Source organism: Rhinolophus hipposideros, assembly GCF_964194185.1.
Source record: "Rhinolophus hipposideros genome assembly, chromosome: 13".
Classification (NCBI taxonomy): Eukaryota; Metazoa; Chordata; class Mammalia; order Chiroptera; family Rhinolophidae; genus Rhinolophus; species Rhinolophus hipposideros.
The window spans coordinates 53,247,841-53,273,010 of record NC_138059.1 but is presented as its reverse complement, the minus strand read 5'-3'; the positions used below and the strand labels follow the sequence as shown (position 1 = coordinate 53,273,010).

Below are 25,170 nucleotides of genomic sequence, written 5' to 3'. Positions count from 1 at the left end.
AGTATTGTATTTTGTCTTTAACAGGTTATGAAGTTCATGGAATGGAAAAAATACCAGAAGAAGGACCAGCACTTATAATTTTTTATCATGGAGCTATTCCTATAGATTTTTACTACTTCATGGCTAAAATTTTTATCCATAAAGGCAGAACTTGCCGAGTAGTAGCTGATCACTTTGTCTTTAAAATTCCAGGTAAACTTTCACTGTAGATATGATGTAAAAATACTTAATTAACACAATCAAATTATGTGGTAATCTATATCTTTGCTCTCTAGTATCATTTAGAAAAGCTTTTTGCCTTTTTCCCCCCCTTCTTCCACCTCCCGCTGCGCCCCCACTCCTGTTCAAGCCGTTGTTTCTCAGTCTAGTTGTGTAGGACACAGCTCCCTGGCCCATGCTGGTATGATGAGCCTTGCGCTCCCGCACCCCCACCCCACCCCACCCCACCCCACCCCGGGTGAGGGAATTGGTCACCAGTCCTCTGTCGGCCACTCACAGCAACTCATGGCAGCTCTCACCAGCTGCGGGCTGCTCACGCCAACCTCTGGCTGCTCATGTCAGGCCAGCTCCAGGGAGAGCCGTTGTTCACAATCTTACCTGTAGAGATGGTCCATGTGGGAATTGAACCAGCGACCTTGACCATGGTGTTAGGAACAGGGCGCTCTAACCACCTGAGCCACTGGGCTGGCCGGTTTTTATGTAACACACTTGGAACTCTAATTTGGGAGCATGTAATTATCCTGTATAGGTTATATATCTAAATATAAAAGCATTATGGCCCAAATGTTATCTAATTTCTTTCTTTATTAACAGGTATTTAGTCATTATTTTTCAAAGTTGAATCCTGAACTTTTACTTTAAAAAAAAATATATTATAACTTTTGCAAAACAATTAATTTATATTTTGGTATAAAATGTCTTGTCTCTTATCATACTTGATTTGCCTGGTAGACTTATAACTCTTAATCTTTTTAATCTGTTTATAAAGGCTGTGTACCTTTTAAAAAAGATTAATTAACCAAATCATTTCAAACATGATAGAGTTTTAAAAAAATAATTTTAACATAAACTTATTGAGATTAAATCTTATTTTCTTCTGTCACTAAGTCACCAGAAACAAGCCAAAAAGTTTACAGTTTGTTCTCTGGAATAATAAAAACAAAAGCCACTCAACCAGACAGACAAACCCCAAGCAGTGAATTAAGTAACAGTCTACTCCGTCCTTTTTTTCATAGACATGGTTAATGTTTTGGATATCCTAATGTCAGTAAAACGTCATTTGTACTTTGGGTATAAACTAAATTGGCTATAAAAGGTTTTTCTTTAGAAAGTAATATGATCACTTTATAATAAAGTTGGAAACTAGAGAAAAAAAGTCATTATAACTTTACCACCTTAACCTAACCTTTTAATTTGCATATGTTCACATATTATACAAACCATTTTGATTTTTTAAAAAAATTAATGTTAGCATTAATATTTTACCATGTTTTATGAAGAATAGTTTTTTTTTAGTAAACAATAGTTTTAGTATATGACTAAAATATTTACTTACATAGTTTTCTCTTATGGAGCATAAGAGAAATGGTTGCTTCCATTTTTTTTTTTATATAATAGAATATGAATATTTAGCATTTGGCTTTTTAAAAAAATGTTTCCCCTTTATGATATTTATGATCTTATAGTTTATGAAACCTCCCCTGTTCATTCATTGACTATGAGAATGCATCTAGTTAAGTCAGTGAGCTTTTAATGTAATGTAGGATGAAAATTATTTCAATCTTACTAATACTTATAATCTTGCTTCAGATCCTTAAACCTATGAGAAGTTTGGTTAGTCTGCACAGTTTTCACTATCCATTTCCATATTTTCCAGTATTAAGGAATAATGTGTACGACCATCAGTCCTCTAAAGTTCCTGTTTAGGATTTGGTTAAAATATTTAATTACTTGGTAGGATTTTTTGTTTCATCCACAAATAATTGTAATTTGAAAAACTGTATAGTATTAAAACCTAAAATTGGCTTCTCCTGAAAAACTCACTTTATTTAAATCTCTTAATAATTTTGCTATTATTAATGATTTAAAATATTTAATTGTGGAATTAGCATCATCTAACCTTTAATTTCAGTAGATTTGATTATGGTGTGCATATTTTGGTAGGGCAAAGCATAGTCAGATTCATATTCTCTTGAGTGATTCTTTTTCTTATAGGGTTCATATGCTGATGGGATGTCATTTCTGATTGCTCTAATAAATACTGTAGACAATGTTCGGCCATGAGATTCAGTGAAAGGAATTTTGGACTAGACATACCTGGACTGGAATCTCTGCCCTGCCATTTGCTAAATGTGTGACTTTGAGCAAGCTACTTACTCTCTGAGCCAACTTTTCCTCATCTGTAAAATGAGGATAAGAATTCCTGTTTTCCAAGGTTTTTTGTAAGTTTCAATTAAGAGTTTAAACATGTAAAGTAGCCAGAGTAGTAGGTGATCACTATGGAGGTGATTAATAGTAGGTGATCAGTAAGACATAGCTGTTACTTTGCCAGCAATATTAATCTTATGTTAACCTTAAGAATTCTTGTTGATTGTAAAGTAAAAAAGAATTTACTGATTAAGTATGGAGAGAAAATTATGTAGGTTGTGAAGATATTTGCTTTTGAAGAATTGGACAAGAAATACTTAAGATATGTTCATACTAATGTTTCTTACAGGGTTTAGTTTATTACTTGATGTATTTTGTGCTCTACATGGACCAAGAGAAAAATGTGTTGAAATTCTGAGGAGTGGTCACTTGTTAGCTATTTCACCAGGTGGAGTTCGAGAAGCCCTAATTAGTGATGAAACCTACAACATCATATGGGGTAATCGTAAAGGCTTCGCTCAGGTTGCAATTGATGCAAAAGTGGTAAGTTGTATAAAACTAATTACTAAAGTAAAAGTTAGGTTAAATTTGTAGTAAAGATTTAAATAGTGAGCCAAAGTATATAAGAATTTAGATACTGTCATTGCAGTACTTTAAAAATTAGTGTACATAACTCTTAAACAGTGTACATAACAATAGAGAAAATTCCTTGTGGATGAGAAGCCATCTAAAAAAAAATCAGTCTGGAAATTTGGCAAATATCCAGCAAAATTTTATTTTACATTTCAAAATCGAGCTTCTTTTAATCAGATTTGTAAAATTCTTTGTATTCCTTCAGTTATATTTTTTAAAATAAGTAATAATCACTCTACTTCTATGTATTATAATCCTTTTGTACTATTGAGTTAGTCTATTTTAATGATGGTTGTTGGTTGGTTTCATTGCAATTCTTTTATCTGTGACCAATTTACATAACAATAGGACTCAAATAATATATGATTCTTATCAGTTTTCATCAGCAAATGTGATCAGCTATCTAATAGTATGAATTAAGATGAGAAATAGATCTAAATTATGGGCATAATTTAGATCTTTTTAAAAGGCTTTACAAGTGAATTTGCCAATAAAATTAAATGTTCCTTTGGGATTCATTCTAATTATTGTACTTAGTAGACTGAAGAACATGAATGCCATTTTATCTTTTTCTTTGGCTTTGGAAAGTATTTCTCAGCTTTTTGGCCTCCATATTGTACTTTATCCTATGAAACACTTATTTATTACTTAAGGAATGTTTCTTCTTTGTTTTCTTTTTGTTTGCATTTTAGATTGTCTATCAGGAAAAGAAACCGTAGTACCTTTGACAAGGTGGTTTTCTTTTCCAGGCCAATTAGAGACAGCTGCCAGTGCTTTGACATTTCAGTTTTTTTGTGTACTCACTGCTGCTACATAAAGAGACCAGTCTTCACCCTTAGCTTGCCTGTTCATCTTGCAAATAAGACTGATGATTAAAAAGGAAAAGATTATGGATGTTTCACTCTAATCCAAGACCAGTATTTGAAGAAGAATGGAAATTTTCTCTTAATTTTTTAATTGCAGAGTTATAATAAAATAAAATGCATTGAGCTCTATTCTCTCTTGTATGTATGTGTAACTCCTAGAAGTAAGTTATTGCTGTAGTACTTTAATACTGTTGTCCTAGTGTAAGAGTTAAGTTACTTGCCCAAATGCTTAATAATAGACATCATAAAAATTTAAACACTACTGTCCTACAGTGGATTATACACTCTGGGGACAGGGCAATCTCTTTATATTCTGAGTCCTTAGTACAATGACTAGCACTTAGTAGGCTATTTGTATTTGTTGAATTAAATTGACTTTTTTTAACACAATATTAAACACTACTAGAAAGGAGCCTTTTGAATTTAATTTTATGTTACTAGTATTAGTGATATAGAAAATTAATTTGTGCACATTTTATTCTGCAAAAAGTCTTAAGTACTGATATAAAAAACAAAACCTTGGACTATATTAATAATATGGAATAAAAAAGCGTATATGCACAATTGTTCAAAAATTAAGGATAACCAATGTATATTAAAGCAATGATAAAAGCTAAAATCTAATCAAACATAGTTCAATTTTTAAAAATAGTTTGAAAGAATTATTTCTTTTAAGGTTTAAGATAAAAATGACAAATATAGATTTGGAATAACATAGATTGATCATGAGATTATAATTCCTCATCTTTAAGTTTACAGTTTTAAGGAACATTGCCTGGAAGAAGGCCTGAAAAAAATTACAGGGAATAAGGCACTCTTATTCCAATCCTTGAAAGAGTTTCTAGATAATTAAGATAATCTAGATAATATAGTTAAGGTTTTTTTTTTTTTACAAAACTTGAGAAAATTTAATAAACAGCCTTTTATGAACAAACAAAAATCTTTAACATTGTTGATTTACAACATAGCATTGTGAGTGTAATAAATCTCGTACCACGCCAACCTTTTGTAGTCTTTTAAAGGCTTTATGTTGCTACTCCTGTGCAGTAAGTAGGTGACATACGTAATTATTCCAATGTTGCAGATGAGGAAACTCAGGCACAGAAAGATGAAGGGATGGAGGGGTCGGGTCATACAGCAAGGCAGAAGCAGAGCACACAGTTCAGGACTGCAGGCAACTGGTGCTGTTGCCATCACTAACTGCATTTCACAGTGAGTCTGCTGACCTTGAGATTAGAGGGGCCTTCTGGATATGTGAGGGAAAGCTTTCAGTCAGTATGGATATAGTTGTAAATGGCTCAAGTATCCCAGCTGGAAAACTGCTTTATAGGCCTCACAGAATCATCATAAACTTTGAGTGAAGATTTAAGACTGTTGTTTCAGGATTAACTATATTTAAATTGTGACAAAACAAATTAGAGTGAAAAATCAAGATCGTCAATGCAAGTTCACAAAATATTGGTAGAAAATATTTAAGGTTCATGTGAAAGTTATAGCTTTTTGATGTAATATAAATCATTCTTATTTTGTGAGTTCTTGAGAATCAAAAAACTTTGATAAGAATTTTTAGGTAACTTATCTAACATATCTAAATAACTTGGGGGAAAAATAGCCTATATACTTTAATTGAAAAACAACAGATGTAAAAGAAAATATTTGTTTCAATAAAGTTGTTTATATGTACTATCTCAATCTATAGAAAAAAAATCTTCAAGATATGATAATTATCCCCATTTTAACATGAAAAAAACTGAGACTTAGACATAGTAAGTAACTTAGTGGTTCCCACTTTTTTAGTGGCAAAGTTAAGACTCCCAGGATCATGTTAAGCCGATTCTCTAAGAACAGTTTTTAACAAAATACACATTCTCTCTTGCACACATGTGCACACACATACATACAGAGACCCATGTATACATGTAAATAGAATTTAATTCTAGGTGACTTATGCAACTACCTTGTATATAAAGTGTGCACAAAGAAAGGAATGAATAATTGTACTACAGCATCAAGTTGTGATAAAGTAATGCTTATGGCTTTTAGGCTGCAGCTTGAAAGCAAATGGCCTAGAATGCTGAACCTGCTAGGGTAAGCTTTCTCCTGTTTAGTAGATTCTAGAAATGGCCAGCTTCTGGAGAGCTAGCTATTTAAAGGATGATATGTAACCTGAAGAGTCTTTATATAGTGCATACTTCAACACAAACTTTGAAGTTCATGCCAGTTAGTAGACATAAATCCAGCAGTACTGGTCAGAGAAGGCAAAAGCTGAAAGGTTTCTATTCCTTCTTGGGCATTTGAAGTTCTCAACTCAATGATATAACTATTTAAAGCATTAGGATTTCAACTATCACTTTATTTTATAAAACTGGTGGTTTCCTAGATCATAATCTGAATTTTTTTATGAAAGTGTCAGTGTACTTTGTCTTATTTATTTGCTTTGTGAATTAACTCCATCAAATTTTAAATTCATCTGACTGCTTTTGTCTTTCGACTTATCTTTTTCCTAACTGGTTTTAAGATTGCTACTGCCTGTTTCTGACTCTTTGTGTTCAGAGAACACGAACTAATTCATTGCACGCATTGTTTCTCTCTTCTGTTGATTCATTTCTTCTTCATTCTTTCATCACACTTTCTTTTAGCATCTAGTCTATTCCAGGCAGTATTCTAGGTATTGGGATATAGCAGAGAACAAAACAATGTCTGTGTGAGTAAGAGTCTTCCTTCTGGGGGAGGAGAGAGATACAATAAATAAATGCTCAGTTAGTTATATGTAAAGTAATAAGTTTTATGAAGAAAGCTATACCTGTAGTCACTTTCGTTCAGTCTACCACATTTTACTGTTTTCCAAAGCTGAATAGGAATGGCTTTTTAAATGTCAGCTTATTTAAATGTCTCAAACCCTGTTCACTGAGACAGGTCATTCTGTATTAAGCAAATACTGTTGGTAGATTATAAGTAAAGTGATACTCACCCCCCTCCTCCCAGTTTTATCTATTCTAAAACACTGTTTATTTTGGTATATTTTGTGTATATTTTAAAGTGCTCAATTTTTTAATCTACTTAAGTTCTACCATGGTATAACCTCTTTACATGATCCTTTTGTTACTTCATTGTTTTATGACATTTAGTTAAGGTCTTCATTTTTAAATTTGTACTTAATTATTGATACTCATGAAAAATAAAAACCATGAACTTGTGAGCAGAAATCCTCTAAAATGATTGATAGAAAGAATTTTCATATATATGCTTTTCCTTTTTTTTGTGGTGAGTCTTATACTTAACTTTTCATTGATGTTGAACATTTTTAGATTTAATAAGCTCACACAAAAAAATGGTATTTTGCTAATTTCATGACAGCATCTTGCCAAAATTTGTCATTTAAATTTATACAAAGTTCCAGGTAGAATCTCTGTCATATAACTTCCTTCAGTGAGGTTAAAAATAATTGCAAAAACCGCAACTACTTTTGAACCAACCTAATATTTAGTAGCCAACTAAAACCAATTTAATTTCCCACATTCATTTTATTTAATGAAATTAATGATTATAATCTTTGAGTGTCAAAGGTTTATGTGGAATGATAGAATATTGGTAAATGAAATATTATATATTACCACTAGAGGGTAGTGTTTACTGTTTATATTTCTCCAAATGATCTAGTCTGATAAATCATACTAGCGATAAAAGTGTATCTTTATTTTCATACTAGCGATAAAAGTGTATCTTTATTTTTAAAATACCTTATTTTCATAATCTTAAACAGGTCCTTAAAAGTTTACATTAGTGACTCAATGGAGACATTGAATGGATTATTATATTTACTTTTTAATTCAAATTCTCTCTTTAGCCCATTATTCCTATGTTTACACAAAATATTCGAGAAGGATTTAGATCACTTGGAGGAACAAGTAAGTTTTGGTTCATATGGTTTTTCTAATTATAATATATTATTTACAATGTAATATTTTAAATATTTGGGCTTTTGAATTCTATAAGGGTTCAAAAGTTAGATGTTTTTCTATTTAGATATTTTTCTATTTAAAATCTAAATGATAACTGGTTATAAGTAATGGCAGTTTTTAGATGATAGGTTTTCATTAAGTCTCATATACATACTGAAGCTTATTTCTCAGGCTCTTTAAAATTACAGAGAATATTATCTAATTTACTGTATTAAAACATGTTGTTGAAGGTTAGGACAAATTTACATATAACCCAGGCTGTCTGCCTAACTCACTCTTGAAGTTACAGCTTTAAAAATGGATGACAATATCGTATTGAATTATAATGAACAACCTAAGGAGATACAATTTGTCTTGATTTATTTCTGTTAGGTTTTTTGTTTTTAAAATATTTTGAACTGTGATACATTTACATTGAAAAGTTTTTTTTGCTGACTTTTAATTTATTGGTAACAAAATAAGTTCTGAATCTAGTTATAGGGGTGATAACGTTTAGATGTGCTTTTCTTTGCAATGTTTCTGTTGTTTTCTTTTTATTTTAAAATTATCAGTTTATTTTTATACCCTGTGCTTTATGTATTTAGTTGATTATATTTTATGTCCGTAGTGTTTTATTAGTGTTTCTATCCACATTCAAGTCTTCTCCCAAAAAAACTTCTCTTGCTTCTTTTATGTCCAATGTTGGTGTATTGTTGATATTCCATTGTTTTTCAGGTCTTTCTTTGTTCTTTTTTTTTCCCAAAATGTGGAAAGGTGGGTTGATGTGATGTTTAACTTTTCTTGTGGAATTAATTCCAATTTTCCGTCAGATCATTTCTTCTGAATTTGTAAGTTGCAAACTGAAATTATTCCTAATTTTGTTTCTTTAATTGCAAAGTGGTTTTAAAATTATTTTTGACTGCTTTAAACATTGATAGTTGATTATCTCAAAAATTTAGTGTCAGGGTGATCTTTTTTTTTTTACCGTTACTTTGAGTCTTATGGTATATTCTGTGATTCCATATGTAAACAGTATTTTAAACTCCCAGTACAATTCATGATTTATGTATTCCATGTTGCTTGCCTTTCATGGATTAATTTTTTAAAAACTTAGTCATATAATCCATCAGTTTACATTATCACCACTTTTAATTTTGCTCAATTTTATACCTGGTCACTTGCATTAGTAACTCTTGGCTTTGTTACAATATTCCTAATTTGCAATAATATTTTTAGTCTTTACTGAGTTTATTAATGCATTTTAGTCTCATGTTTATGTGAATTTTTCTTTTGCACTTCCATTTTTTTCCTTTTTTCCCCCCATATAAGTCACATATTTGTGAGTTTCTTGACTTTAGCTCTAGTTTTTGGTTTCAGTCTTTACCCTTTGCAATACTAATAATTGGTTTGCCTTTTAAAATTCTCATGTTTTTAAAAGCTCATCTTTTTTTAAATTAATAGACCTTTTTGACCATTTTTAGGTTTACAGGAAAATTGAGCAGAAAATACATCGTCACCCCCCAGTTTTTTCTACTATTAACTTCTTGCTCATTTGTTTCAATTGATGAAAAGCTCATATTTAAAAAAAATACTAATTATTAGGAGATGTCACCTTCCTCTAAGTCTTACATAATTAATTTGAAAGTTTACAATTACATGTTCAGAATATTTAACCAATTAAAGTGATTTTGTTTACTTTAAAACAGGGTTATTTAGATGGCTTTATGAAAAATTCCGTTATCCATTTGCTCCAATATATGGAGGTTTTCCAGTGAAGTTACGCACCTATTTAGGTGATCCCATTCCATATGATCCAGAGATAACAGCAGAAGAATTAGCTGAAAAGGTAAATTATTTCTTTCTTAGTCCTTGGATAGATTTTTACTTTCAATTATTATATTAAAAATTCATTTACTTATTTTACATGCATGTTCTAGATCAGTTGTGATTTCCTCCCCATAGAACATTTGGCAATGTCTGGAGACATTTTTTATTGTCACAATGGGCAGGACTTGGGAGGTGGTAGTGCTATTGGCATCTAGTGAACAGAGGCCAGGGATGGTAGTAAACATCCTATGATGCACAGGACAGCTCCCACAACAAAGAGTTATTCTTTCTAAAATGTGACAATTAAAAATGTCTCTAGACATTGCCATATGTTGCCTGGTGTGCAAAATCTCCCCTTGTTGAGAGCTGCTGTGTTAGGGTATTACGGAAGCACAAAGGAAAGGTATCTAGATTAGATTAGGGACATTGAGGAAGGTAATGCTTGAATTTGATTTCGAAAGACAAGAAGGGATTAGGTGGGCAAAGAGCAATGAGGTAGAGGAAACTGAATACATAAAGGAATGACAACATGAAATAGCATGAAATCTTCGGGGAGCTGAGGGTAGTCTGGTATAGCTAGACAGGATATTGTAAGAAATGAGGTTAGAACCTTAGGAAGGTTCTGTACTATCATGGCTTATAATTGATTTGTTTACTGAAATCCAGAGGAGCTATTGAAAGATGAATGATGTAATGGATTTGTATTTTGGAAGATCACTAGAAGTGATATGGAGGCTAATTTGGATGAGACCAATAGAAGTTCAAAGGGGAGACTACTTTGTGAGGGAAAAAATAGGAAAGCTTTCTGAATGAGGGCATTTGTAGTTTGTCCTGAAATATGGGCATGACTTGGACATGTGGATTTGGGACAGGAGGGAGAGTATGAACAAAGAAACTGGTAGGAACTGAGTTGACTGCATTTACCAACAGTGTTGAGCAGTCTGATGTGATTAGAACAGCAAGGTTGGGCAAGACTGCCCAATAAATTCTCCAGGAATTTTGCAAAGCACATTGACATCTTAAAGATTCTAAGAAGCCCTGCAATAAAGAGGTCTATTTAACTTTGTTTCAAAGAGCATTTTCCAGTCTCAGTTGACAAAAACCACCTCCCTGTTTTTCCTTGTATAGTGCTTAATAACAGCGGTAGAATAAACTTGGGAGGTGTCACTACCTTAGTGGGTACGGTTTGGTAAATGAAACTGGAGAAGTAAGTAGCAGCTACATTTTTAGGCCCTTAAATATCAGACTAGGAAATTTGTCTATCAAATATATTTCAATTAGGATAGGCCTCTGTTTGGAAATGGCTCGTATCTCTTCCACTCACGGTTTTTTGACCAAAGCAAGTAGATATGTAATCTCTTCATCTACAGTGGTTTGTGAAAATGATGCTAGCAATTGTGATTGCTTAGATACAAATAAATAAATGTGCACTCTTTAAGACCAGAGGTTATGTTATGAATTTTTGTGTCTCCAGTTCCCAGCAGTGTTAGAAATTTAATTAGATCTAAATACATGAATTCATTTGATGAATGAATGAATTAGATAATGATTTCTTTATCTACTTGAAAGGGAAAGCAAGGTACAGATTTGAGACTTTATAGGGATGGAATGTACCAGACTTGAAAACTATTTCTATATAGATAGTTACCTGCAGAATTTCTATGTATATATGTTTATATACATAGGTTTTGGGAGATATTTTACTGAAGTTTGAGAGAGAAGTCAGAATTGGTGATGAAGTTCTAGAAGTCATTTGCTGAGACAATTACTGAAGCCATGAGCTTTACAGGGCAGGTTAGAGAGAAAAAGGAGGGGACTGAGGACAGACTGTAGGAGATGTGACATGTAAGGAGTGTGCGATGGAAAACAACCAAAGCTGACTGAAAGGGAAGTAGCAGAGCGGTGGGAGAACAAGTACATTTGTGTGAGAGAAGTCAGCATGTGAGGTTTTTCAAAAAATAGGAATGAGCAGTAATATTCGTTCCTGCAAAGACATCAAGGAACATGAGATGAGAAAAGACCACTCAGTTTGCAATTACACTTACAGAGTATGAAACTACAGAAAAAGCAATAAATGTCATGTTATTGAATCACCTAGAAAATGGGATGAATGTGTTATACACATTTGTATACAGTCTGATTTTTTTTTTAAGTTTTTAAAATTGTGGTAAAAACACTTGACAAAATTTATCAACCATGTAAGTGTATGGTTCAGTAGTGTTGAATATATTCACATTGTTGTGTAACTGGTTTCTAGAACCTTTTCATCCTGCAAAACTGAATCTCTCTACCCACTGTACACCAACTACCTCTCTCTCTCTTTTCTTTTTCTCTCTTTCCCTCTTTCCCTCCCTCCCTCCTCTTTCCTTCCTTCTTTCCTTCCTTTTCTCTCTCCCTCCCTCCTTCCCTGCTTCCTTCCTTCCTTCCTTTCTTCCTTCTATTTCATATATATCCATCAACACTTTATTTTGGTTCCTAATTACGGGCTACACAAGATTCCTTTGTTCCCCCAGCTTTATTGAGATATAATTGACATATAATATTGTGTAAGTTTAAGGTGTACAGCATGAAGATTTGATACATGTATATATTGCAAAATGGTTATCAAAATAAGGTTAGTTAACACATCCATCACCTCACCTTACCTTTTTTTGTGTGGTGAGACTATTTAAGATCTACTCTTAACAACTTACAAATATATAATACAGTATTGTTAACTATAGTCATTATACTGTACATTAGAACTTATTTGTCTTATCACTAGAAGTTTGTTCCCCTTGACCAACATCTTACCATTCCCCCATCCCTTAGCCTCTGGCAAATACTATTGTACTCTCTGTTTCTATGAATTCAGCTTTTTAAAATTCTACATGTAAGTGAGATCATATACCAACCAACTCCCCATTTATTCCTCCCCTAAACCCTCGACAACCACCATTCAACATTTTGTTACTATTATTTTTGACTACTTTAGAAACCACATATGAGTGGAATCATACAGTATTTGTCTTTTTGTGATGGGCTTATTTCACTTAGCATAATGTCAGGGTTTAATCATATTGTAGTATGTGACAGGGTTTCCTTTTTTTTATATAAGGCTGAGTAATTATTCCATTGTATGCACATACCATATTTTATTTATTCATTCATCCATTCATTCATGGGTGGACGTCTGGATTTGCTTCCATTTTCTTGGCTGTTTGTATAATGCTACAGTGAACATGGTATGCAAATGTCCCAAGACCCTGCTTTGAATTCCTTTGGATATATACTTAGAAGTGAGATTGCTGGATCTGGATCGTATGTGCAAAGGAAAAACTCCAGTTTTTCCCTCCTGTGTGGAGAAAAACCTGTTTTTCCCTGCTATATCTTTCTTTCACCTGCGAGTCTACTTTTGCACAGAACACTAATGGTAACCAACTGTGTGAAGGTTTTTCCCCCGCACCAAGCAATTCTCTGACACCAGCTGGATATCTTACAATTTAACTCAATTCTGACACTATTTTCCTGGAGATAGTGTCAGATCCCACAGATTAAGACTGCTCCCACCACACTTCAGATGCCAGTCAAAAGAGTAGGTCCCTAGGTTACCCACAATTTCTGTCAGATTTGGCTACAGATTGTAGGTTCCTATGGCCCCCTCCACGTTTCATTAATTTGCTACAGGAGCTCACAGAACTCAGGGAAACACCTTTACCAGTTTATTAAAGGATATGACAAAGGATACAGATGAACAGCCAGATGCAGAGATACACAGGGCGAGGTCTGGGAGGATCCCAACTGTAGGAGTTTCAGTCCCCGTGAAATTGGGATGTGTCACCATCCAGGTGTGGATGTGTTCTCCAACCTGGAAGCTCCTTCCACCTTGTAATATTGGGATTTTATGGAGGCTTCCTCACATAAACATTATCAGTTAACTCCATTTTTATCCCCTCTCCCCGCTCTGGAAAATGGAAATTGAAAATTCCAAGTTTCTAATCATGACTTAGTCTTTCCAGTGACCAGCCTTCATCCAGGAGCCCACCCAGAATTGCCTCAATGACAGAAGATGCCCCTAATACCCAGGAAATTACAAGGGTTTCAGGAACTCACTCTGTGCCAGAAACCGAAGGCAGGGATCAATATACATTTTCTATTATCTCATTACATGCTAATTCTATGTTTAATTTTTTGAAGACTCTTCTCCATACCGTTTTCTATAGTGTCTATGCCATTTTACATTCCCATCTACAGTGCACAAGGGATCCAATTTCTCCACATCCTCACCAATACTTTTTTTTTATAGTAACCATACTAATGGGTATGAGCTAGTATCTTCATTGTAGTTTTGATTTGCATTTCACTGATGATTAATGATGTTGAGCACTTTTTCATATGCTTGTTGGCCATTTGTGTATCTTTTTTGGAGAGCTGTTCAAGTCATTTGCCCATTTTTTTAATTGTATAATTTGGGTTTTTTGTTGAATTATAGAATTTCTTTATATATCCGGGTATTAACCCCTCATTAGTTATATGATATGCAGACATTTCGTCCCATTCCTTAGGTTCCTTTTCACCTTGTTCATTGTTTGTTTTGATGTACAGAAATTTTGGAATTTGATGCAGTTCCATTTGTCTATTTTTGCTTTTGTTGCCTGTGCTTATCATTCTTTTATATGTGGATATCCAGTTTTCCCACCACCATTTGTTGAGGAGACTGCCCTTTCCCCATTGTGTGGTCTTAGCACCCTTGTCAAAGATCATTTGATTATATGTGCAAAGATTTAGTTCTGGATTATTTTGTTCCATTGGTCTATATGTCTGTCTTTATGCCAGTTTTTGATTACTGTTGCTTTGTAATATGTTTTGAAATCAGGAAATAAGAGGCTTGCAACTTTGATTTTCTTTTTCAATTCAAGATTATTTTGGCTATTCAGGATCCTTTGAAATTCCATATGAATTTTAGATGTTTCTTCCTATTTCTGCAAAAAGTTCTGTTGGGATTTTGATAGGGATTTCCTTGAATGTGTAGATCACTTTGGACAGTATGGTCATCTTAATATTAAATCTTCCAATCCATGAACACAGGATATCTTTCCATTTATTTGTGTCTTCTTTAATTTCTTTCAGCAATGTTTTACAGTTTTCAATGTATAAGACTTTTTTCTTTGGTTAAATTTATTCCTAAGTATTTTATTCTTTTTGATGCTGTCATAAATGGGATTGTTCTCTCATTTTCTTTTTCAGGTTGTTCATTGTTAGTATATAAAAACACACTGATTTTTGTATGTTGATTTTGTATCCTGCAACTTTGCTGAATTCATTTATTAGTTCTAGCAGGTTTTTATGACATCTTTGGGGTTTTCTGTAAACAAAGATAATATTACTTCTTCTTTTCCATGTATAGTCTGAATTAATCCTTACATCAAGACGTTGTCTATGAGAAAATTGGATGATTTATTTAGCTTTGCTGGGTTATGCTGTGGTAGGAAACAACCACAGAATCTCAGAAGGTTAAGACAATAAAACTTACTTATTGTTCATGTTATGTTTTTCCTGAGGTCCAAGTCTTGTTTTTCTGGGACTGAAAAAGCCCTATGTGAGATGTTGCCATTTGCATGACCAAAGGAAAAGGTCAGGAATGGAACCATGAGATGGCCCTTAAAGCTTCTGTTTGGAAGTGGCTCACTAACTCCCACTGACATTTTATTGGCCAAAGCAGTCACACGGCCACACTGGACTCTCACACAGGAATGGCCCAGAAAAGAGGGGCCTGGTGGGCAGAGGGAAGGAATGACTAGAGTACACACTGCCATACTGGGACTCAGGAAGGCCAGAGACTTAGAAAAGGATCTGTAGCTAAACCAGCTATAATGTTATATTAGATGGCACTATTCAAATCAAGCAGCTGATATGTAAGTTTCACAAAGGAAACATTAATGATACATTTTGTGCCTTGTCTGTGAACTTCGTCTAAGTATTCTACTGGTTCTTTAAGCACACTCATAGTTTATTGCTCTCTTTTATCCTGATAGTAAAATCCTGTGACACTGATTTTTAGGATTAGGACATGGTCTCCACAAAGCACGACTCTTCTCTCATCCTGCAGCAATGCTTTCCTGAGATGGCTGCAGGAGCTCTACACCAGACTGGGACCTCACCCTGTGACATTGCTTTTGCCCACACACACTTTATTGTTAAAATAACACATTTCTTTGCTGCTCCCTAACAGATGCATTCTCCTTTAGGATATAACTAAATTCTGTTTTGTTCTTTTTACTTTTTTTTTCCTGCCTATCTATTAGGATTTAAGTGGGTCAGAGCTAGTTAGGAACACTTTTTTACAGAGACTGTCTTCTTTTTATGGTCAAAATAGAAAGTAATGGAGAGAGAGGGGGAAAAAAAGCCTGGCATGATTATCAGAGGTTTCTTCTAGGTCTAAAATTAAACGAATCATGTTCCCTTATTTTTCTTAGTTAAGGAAAGCATATTACTGATAAATTCTAGTGACTTGATTTTTCATATGAGTTTTTCATGAAAGATACCTTTTAATATTTACTCATACTCATATCACTAGTGGAGTTAAATATTTTATATATTAAAAAGGTATATATACAAGGTTTATATTTATATGTTTATATGTATATGTATGTATATGTACTCATGTACATACCGTGTATCCCTGAAAAGAAGACCTAGCTGGACAATCAGTTCTAATGCATCTTTTGGAGCAAAAAATTAATATAAGACCTGGTATTATATTATATTATATTATGTTCTGGGCTTAAATTATAGTAAAATAAGACTGGGTCTAATATTAATTTTTGCTCTAAAAGATGCATTAGAACTGATTGTCTGGCTAGGTCTTATTTTTGGGGAAACACGGTATGTACATATGGTGTATATACATACATACATACAGGTACCTTACCAATTCAAACCAAGTAAGGAAGGAAAGGCCTTTCTGGAGCATTGAAATACCTCAGTTATTGTCTCCAGTTACTTTATGTACTTCATTATCAATACTTACAGTAATAGAACTAGTCTGCTAAAACATAGTTTAGTAGAATTTCTTGAGGGAATTTAGTTAAATATAGTTGCCATATCCATATTTTTTATCATAAGTTGTCATTATTGAACTAAAGTATACTTGAAATAAAGAGTACTTGAACTTTTCCTTTTGTGAATACGTTGTTATGATTTTCCAATCTTCCTCGTTAATCATACAAACACAGACTATAGCATAAGGATCCCTGGACTATCACAAATTCAAAATTACTAGCATCCAAATTAATGTAGAAATGAAACCTCATTTAAAAAATGGATGATGGACTGACTGTTCAGACATTTGATTGTGGAGAACCATTTTGTAAATACTATCTCAATCTAAATTAAAATATACTGTACTGATGCTGAAGAGGACACAGGATATTTCCTCCAAGTTCTCTCAGTCTTAACCTCTGTTTCCATGTTTACAACATCTGTTTCTGTCTGTCTCGTTGCCTCTCTGTCTACATTCTCATATACACATCCGCCTATGCATATACAGATTTATTTACATATACATGTATATGTAATATACATGTTAAGGTGGAAAGAAGATGGAGAGATTTGAGTGGTATTGGGATGGGGCGATACTAATGGATGCTGCCAATGGATTGGCTGCTTTGAATGAGAAGCAGGAGTTATTAGGATGACTCTTTGGTTTTGGCTACTTGGGTAGATTCATGGTACTGTCGTTTGCTGAAATAGGGAGGGAACTCAAGAAAGGGCAAAGTATAAAGGGGGAAAGAATGTTAGTTTAGTCTTAAATTAAGCAGGTTGAGTATGAGCTACCTTTAAAACATTCAGGGGGTCATATTGAACATTCCTGTCTGAAACTGAGTGGGCTGGAGATATAGATTTGGGAGTCATTAGCAAATGGATGGTAATTAAAGCTGTAGAAATGGATAAGATTACTGAATCTTTGAAGAATAAGTCAGTGCCTGATTTGGGGATTATAAATCTGCAAAAGGAGATTCAAAAGAGCAGCCTGAAAGTTAGAAGAAAACCTAGCTTTTCCTCTAGTGTGATAGTTACAGAGGCGAGATCAATGATGATTGAGAGGTCAAGTAAGATTAAAAGAATGTCTATTGGATTTAGTGACAAAAGGGTGATCTTTGCAATAGTTGTATTTCCTTAATGCAAAGCTCTGACATTTTCTTCACCCCAAAATCCTTCTTTGACACCTCAATTCATACTAAACAATGTCTGTACTTGTTCACTTAGTATTTAACTCCCTTTAAGATTTTACTGAATTCTAATTTTAATGCTTTATACCACCCATCTTATACACAAATACCTGAATCTCCAGCCAAACTCACTAATTTGCCATTCCTTTGAAGTTATTTTTCTGTGGTCTTTTTCCTCATGCTTCTTCCTTCACTGTTATTGAAATTTTACTGGTCCTTGGAGACCCAGACCAAACCGTACCCTGTTCGTGTGTCTTTCCCTGGTCATTGCCTACCAAAGGGGATCACAAGTCTGAATTTCCAAATACTTTCTTTTCACATCTCAGCTGGTACTTCTCACAAATAATCTTGCATTTTAATTACTTTGTACTTGATTATGCTTATTAAGTTATGAGCTCCTAGAGATTTAAGACTTGTTTCTCTAATGTTATAGCTTCCAAAGCATCTAATATTTTTTGAGTAATATTTTTTGAATAAAATGTAAAAAAATACTTTACAGAACACAACCTATGTGTAATTGTGCCAACTACCTGAAGGCATGGTTTCAATTTCATTTAATCATAATAGCTGTATGAAATAGTTCTCATTTCACTGATATGAAAACTTATGCTTTAGAGAGGCATATTTTTAAAATACATCTTTGGGCTAGGGTTTATTAATTATATTTTTAAAGAGATGAAGTTCCAAGATTTGTAAAAATAAAGCTCTTTGAGAGGTTAGCATCTAAAAGGAAGTATGTATATATGTGCATGCATGAACCATGTACATGCATCAAACATTGTTTTAGATAGCCACAACTGATTTCAAAGTAAAGATGTGTTGAAATTTGTCATGAATTTAATGGGAAACAAATAGTTTTACATTTCCTGATATATCCTAGTTAGCTTTTCCATTGCTATGACTTAATTTAAATTCCTATCTAGAAATTAAGGTAATGAACTAAAGTAAACTGTGTCAGCTCATTCATTCATAGTTTTCCTCACTTTTTCCTTTTGCATTGCCTAATGTAATTGTTTGGTGTGTATGGCGATGAAACAAAAATGCACAGAAATCTATTATTCATTAATAGAAAGGAGTGAAACTTCCATTTGCCTGCTAGAAAATTTCTTGCTACTTTTTTTCTTGTGATTTTTTCTTTATTCTTTAAAAAAGTGTTTATTGTGTGCAAGGCCTTGCTGTGCTCAATGCTTGAGAAATACTAAGATGCATCTTAAAGAGCTTACATTCTGGTGTAGAAAATATCTATGTGGACAATGCTGTAATTTAAGCATAATAAAATGAATATAGGAGATGTACTATGGGTGTACTGAGAATGAAATCATTAATTCTGAGAAGAGATGGGTGCTAAATTAGTGACGACTTCTTGAAAGTAGTAGTACATTAAAATCTTTACAAAAGAAATAATCTATATTGAGAACTAAAAGAATAATGGCTTTTCTTTTGTTTTCTTAATAGACGAAGAATGCTGTTCAAGCTTTGATTGATAAGCACCAAAGAATACCGGGAAACATTATGAGTGCTTTGTTAGAACGTTTTCATAAAAACCAAAAGATCAACTAGAAGAGATTTAATACATTTATATCAATACGTTTGTGTCTAATACTGTCTTCTAAATTTTGTAGGTTCTATAATTAGTGTTTTTGTAAAAATCATGGTAATAAGCATCTTTCACTGAACTTGCTGAAAATTGTGTTGTCAATTTTGTGCTTGCAATCGTGTCAAATTTTAAACAGTAACTCATTACATGCCTAATAATTCAGAAAAATCACATTTCTTTTTATAAATTCCTAATATTGTATGATAAACATAGTAGAGTACTAGAGTTAAGTTTATTAATAATAACAATTTAAATTAGATACGCATTCCTAAATAATGCATCTAATTTCTGTATGTGTTCTACTGAGCTAATTTTGCAAGATGGTATATAACCTAGGGTTTTGTACCGATGCTTAAGTTAGAAAAAAATGCCCTTTTATCTGCCCCTCATTCCTTTCATGCATGACCTTGGGCAAGTCACTGTAATGTTTTTGTGCCTCAACAATTCACTTTTTTTAAACATACTATGTTGAAGAATATTATTTTAAATTCTTTATATTTGCTGCTATTGCTAACTGTAGAATTGAAATTATAACAATTAAACAATACCAAGATCTTTTATAAGTTCATGTATATATTTTGTCCATTGGATATTTAAATTATTCCTTCAGGTATGACGTCAAGTTGCCAAGCACAATGAAGATGTTCTGTATTTCAAATTGAATAAAAAAGAAATTAGGAAAAGTAAAATTTTTAATATTATTTTTAATATAATATTTTTAACGAGAATCTGTAGACAAACAGTATAGTGTGTACTATGCATTGTCAGCCCTGTAACATGGCGTTAATAGTGCTTTAAGGTTCAAAAATCACTGTCGTGCTCTGCATTTCATGTCAGAAGCTGATTCTAGGCTGATGAAAGCAGAGTTAAAGAAAGCTCTGCTTTCGCTCAATATTATGGCGTATTCAACTTGACTTTGCAGCCAGTCAAATGGTTTATTGTTTCAATAAAAATACACTTGAAAGATGAATATATGTGGACATGAAGCTTTCTGAAAAATTAATGACTTTTGATTTGTTGTCTCTTTGAAATCTTGCTGTCTCCTTGAAAGTATTTATTTAAACAGAATAGTACTAGAAATCAAATGCAGTATCTCCCTCTCCCTTTTTTAGATATTAACTTACTTGAATTTTTGTATATATTTTTGTATAACAAATGTGTGTGTATGTATGTAATGTATATAAAATTAAGCAACATAAAAATAAAACTGGATTGTAATTTATTGTCTTGTGAAATTGCATGTGACATTTTCTTATTTTAAACTGATTTATTTTTTACCATTCATAGTCGTGTTTCACCCATAATGAATAAACCTTACTTTCCAATGTAATAAATATATTTTAATTTTAGTTTTAATGAAGAGTCAATTAATGATTATTTGCAGCTTTCTTCTAGCAGTGAGCAATGTTTGTTTAAAATTAATAAATATTTCCAGAATTAATGAGTAAATTATCATAAAATGAATGAGAATAATGTTTTGGGGTGACTATTGGGTTTTAAACACTGAAGAAAGAACAACATTCTTTACTAATGTAGCAAAAGCTATTTTTTTTACAGTATTTAAATTTTACTGTTTTATTTAAAACGTTGTTTGTTGTTTTCTGATACTCATACTAAGAGGAGGACTTCCTGTCTTGCTTGGTATAAAAATCTTTGTCTTGGCTATTTGAATTTAAACCCCATTTAGAAGAATGAGGGAATGTGACTAAATATAGAAATATAAGTAATAATGGAAAGGGAGTGTTCTTGACCGTTTTTGTATGGAGTGTTCACAGGTTAGAATCTGATGAAAACTAAGGACTCTCTGCAGAAGAAGAATATGGCACACTTTTATGAGAAATCTTTCATACTGTTTAAAAAACTCATCTTGAAACAATTTCAGATTTACAGAAAAGTTGTAATAGTAGTACATAGTACTCCCATATATTTTGTACCCTGTTTCACCAATTGTTATGACACATTAGTTTTATTCTCTTGACACACCCCTTATCCTATCTCTCCACATATATATATCTGTACAGTTTTTATTCTGAATTATCTGATTATAGGTTGTAGATAACATGCCCCTTAACTGTAAGGCCATCCGTTAATAGCACCACAGAACGATAATCAAAGTCAGGAAATTTAACCTCCGTAAAGTACTGTCACGTGGCCTAAAGACCATGCAGACGTCACTTGTCTCAATAATAGCCCGTATCCGTTTCTCCTCTTCATCCACGGTTCATGGCAGGATCACACATGGCCTTTAGTTTTCCTGTCTCTTTAGTCACCTTTTATCCGGAACGATTCCCTAGCGCTTCCGTCTTTAATGATACTTTTTGGAAGAAGACAAGCTATTTTTTAGGGTACCTTCAATTTGTTTTTATATTTCATCATGATTTGATTCAGGTTATGCATTATTTCAGAAATACTACATAAATGATGCTGTGCTCTTTCCAGTGTGTCAAATCAGGAGGCACATAACGTTGGTTTGTATCATTAGTAATGGTAGTAACTGATCACTTGGTTAAAATGGTGCCCACCAGGTTTCTGTTGTTTTTTTTTTCCCTTTGTAAGGGATAAGTTTATGGAGAGCTACTTTCAGACTATAAATATCTCTTTCTAAACAAACCCACTATCTTTAGCATCCTTTGAATTCACTATTCCTGAAAAAATATTACTAGGAGGGTTTAAAAGTGTGATTTTTCTAACTAGTCTACATTTATTGCTTGGCATTCTATAAGAAAAGAATTTCCAATCCCCCTGAACCCCCCCTTCCCACACACTTATTATCAGTATGGACTGTGAAATTCATATTTTGTTTAAAGGATTGTGTATATACTTTTAAGTAATTTAAATATGAAACTCTTGAATTTAAAACATGAACTATTGAAATAGATGTTTACAGGGGTAAGTGGGGTGAGTTTTTGTATTTGTGTATATAATTACTATTTCAAAAATATTTTTGTTACTTTTTTATTGTGGTAAAATAAGTGTACAATTCACTGGCATTAAGTACATTCACAATATTGTGAAACCATCACCACTATCCGTTTCCAGAACTTTTTTATCATCCCAAACAGAAACTCTATCTACTAAACAATAACTTTATTACCCACTTCACCAGCCCCTGGCAACCACCATTCTACTTTTCTGTGTCTGTAAATTTGCCTATTCTTTGTTATCTTTTATGAATGGAATCATACAGTATTTGTCCGTTTGTGTCTGGCTTATTTCACTAGCAAAATTATTTGATGTCTTTTCTGACAACAAATGACAGTTCCAATGCCAGTTCTCCAATTCTCTGACACCAACTCTGTGTCCTACAATTACATTAAATTCTGACATTACTGGAGTTAGCACAGACCCAACAGGGTAATGGGGCTCAATTCCCACAAGACTACCCCACTCCAGATGCCAGTTGTAAATGGGGTCCTGAGGCTTCCCCACTTCTGCCTCGCCTACTACAAATTTGGAGGTTCCCATGACATCTCCCTACCCCCACTGGATAATTCAATAGAACCATTCACAAAACTCAGGGAAGTGCTATACTTAACAGTTTAATTATAAAGACTACAACTCAAGAACAGTGAAATGGAAGAGGGCAAAGTATGGGGTGGGGTTTGCAGAGCTTCCATGTCCTCTGTAGGTGCACTATCCAGCACATCGATGTGTTCAACCTACAATCTCCCCCAAACCTCATCGTGGCACGATTCATTGAATCATTGGCCACTGATGATTGAACTCAGTCTCTAGCCCCTCCTCCTTGGAACCTGGAGATGGGACTGAACTTCCTAATTTTCTAATCATATAGTTTTTCTGATAACCAACCTGCATCTTGAAGCTATCTAGTTTTTCCTCCCCCAATGAGTTATCTCACTATCATAAAAGAGGCATTTCTATCACTCAGGAAAATCCAAGGTTTTAGGAGCGTAGTGCCAAGAACTGGGAACAAAGACCATTCTCTCTCTCTCTCTCTCTCTCTCTCTATATATATATATATATATATGTATGTATATATATACACATATATAAATATATTTACATATTATTTATATATATAAGTATATATATTATATATACAGATAACCCCCATATAACATGGTTGTTAGGTTCCTAAAAAATGCCATGTTATGCGAATCCGTGTTATATGAAACAAAGAACTAGTACAAAAAAGGGGGTTAGATTCCAAAAATTAAAAAAACATTCTATTATATTTTTATAATTAAGAGAAATCTTTATTAAAGCAATTTTCACCCAAAGTATAACATCAATATGTATTAAATAAGGTTTTCTTTGTCATCACTACTAAGCTTTTATTACATTCCATGTTGTTCAGGGATTGCCCTCATTTAGAAAGAGATATCTTTTGCTTTTAAAAGCTCTTGTTACGCTCTGTGTTGTTCAGGGATTTCTCTAATTCTCAAACCACGTTAGAGTGAAACTGTTCTAGGATGCCGTATTGTACGAGGGTTTTCCCCAATTCTCGAACCATGTGAGAGTGAAACCATGATATAAAAGTGCTGTTATACGGAGGTTACCTATAATATACATTATATAATATACATATTATATAATGTATACTTACATATAATATATATAATATATAAATATATTAATAGTTTTTCCTTTCTTAAAATGTGTATACATTTTAAGAAAGGAAAAAATTTAATTGTAATACTCATTGTATACCGATAACAAAAGGTAAATATAAGTCATGTTCGACTTCTGCAATTACAAGCAGTGCTCAAAGTGATTACCATCAGTGTCCACACACTTCTGATTACGACGAACATTGTTTGGTAGACTTCTGTGGCAAGCGTGTAAACTGTTCCAACACCTCAGCAGAAGCATGACTTGTTGCTATGTGAGGCCTCCCGGATCTGCCCTGTGCACATCACACACAGTACCAAGTGTCTCAAACTTATAACAAAAATGTGCAATTGTTAGGCGTATTGGAGGTTCTCTTGCATACTCACGCCTCCATTGTCGTTGTACTTCCACAACATTCTCGAATTTCAAATACCACTTCAAAATGGTCTTGCGCTCCTTGAATGACAACCATTTTCTGCCATTTTCTTTGCTTCTGCCATTTTCTTTGTCCTGCCTGTCGCATGGTGATGCTAGCATTCATTTGATTAATACCATCTTTTGAGCAAATGTCATACTACACACTGCTATCATAATTCAAATCAACTTTGAAAAGTAATACATAGATAACATCTCTTAAAATGTATAACGTGGGTGCCAAAAAAAGTATACATGACTTGTATTCATCTTTTGTTATCGGTATATGTTGAGTATTACAATATTAATAGTTTTTCTTTTTTAAAATGTGTATACATTTTTTGGCACCCTCTGTATATTATATGAATACTTCTGCAATTACAAGAGGTGCTCAGAGTTGTTACCATCAGCGTCCAGATACTTCTGATTATGGCAAACTATTGCTTGAGTAACGTTGACCGAAGTGTCCACTTGTACACATTATATTGGCACCCCTGGTATATATATTTATATATTATATATTAGAATATAAATATATATGTATTATATGTATAATACACATATGTATATATTATTACTATTATATATATATATATACATATATATATATATATATATTTGTTGTTGTTCATGTTGTAGCATGTATCAGAATTTCATTCCTATAGAATATATAATCCTAAAATTTATATGGGACCATAAAAGACTCCGAATAGCCTCAGCAATCTTGAGAAATAAGAACAAAG

General features: G+C 33.1%; 1 protein-coding gene across 3 annotated transcripts in view; it reads left to right on the top strand.

The window, feature by feature from the left end:
- TMEM68 (transmembrane protein 68) overlaps window positions 1-20,795 on the top strand; it is a 43,087-nt gene extending 22,292 nt beyond the window's left edge. For all 3 annotated transcript variants that reach the window (XM_081070754.1, XM_081070755.1, XM_081070756.1), the window contains 5 exons: window positions 25-192; window positions 2,717-2,910; window positions 7,714-7,774; window positions 9,514-9,653; window positions 19,300-20,795. In XM_081070754.1, the coding sequence (XP_080926880.1) occupies window positions 25-192; window positions 2,717-2,910; window positions 7,714-7,774; window positions 9,514-9,653; window positions 19,300-19,404 (668 nt within the window). In that variant the 3' untranslated portion in view covers window positions 19,405-20,795. The remainder of the gene's footprint in view (window positions 1-24; window positions 193-2,716; window positions 2,911-7,713; window positions 7,775-9,513; window positions 9,654-19,299) is intronic.
- The last annotated feature ends 4,375 nt before the right edge of the window (window positions 20,796-25,170 follow it).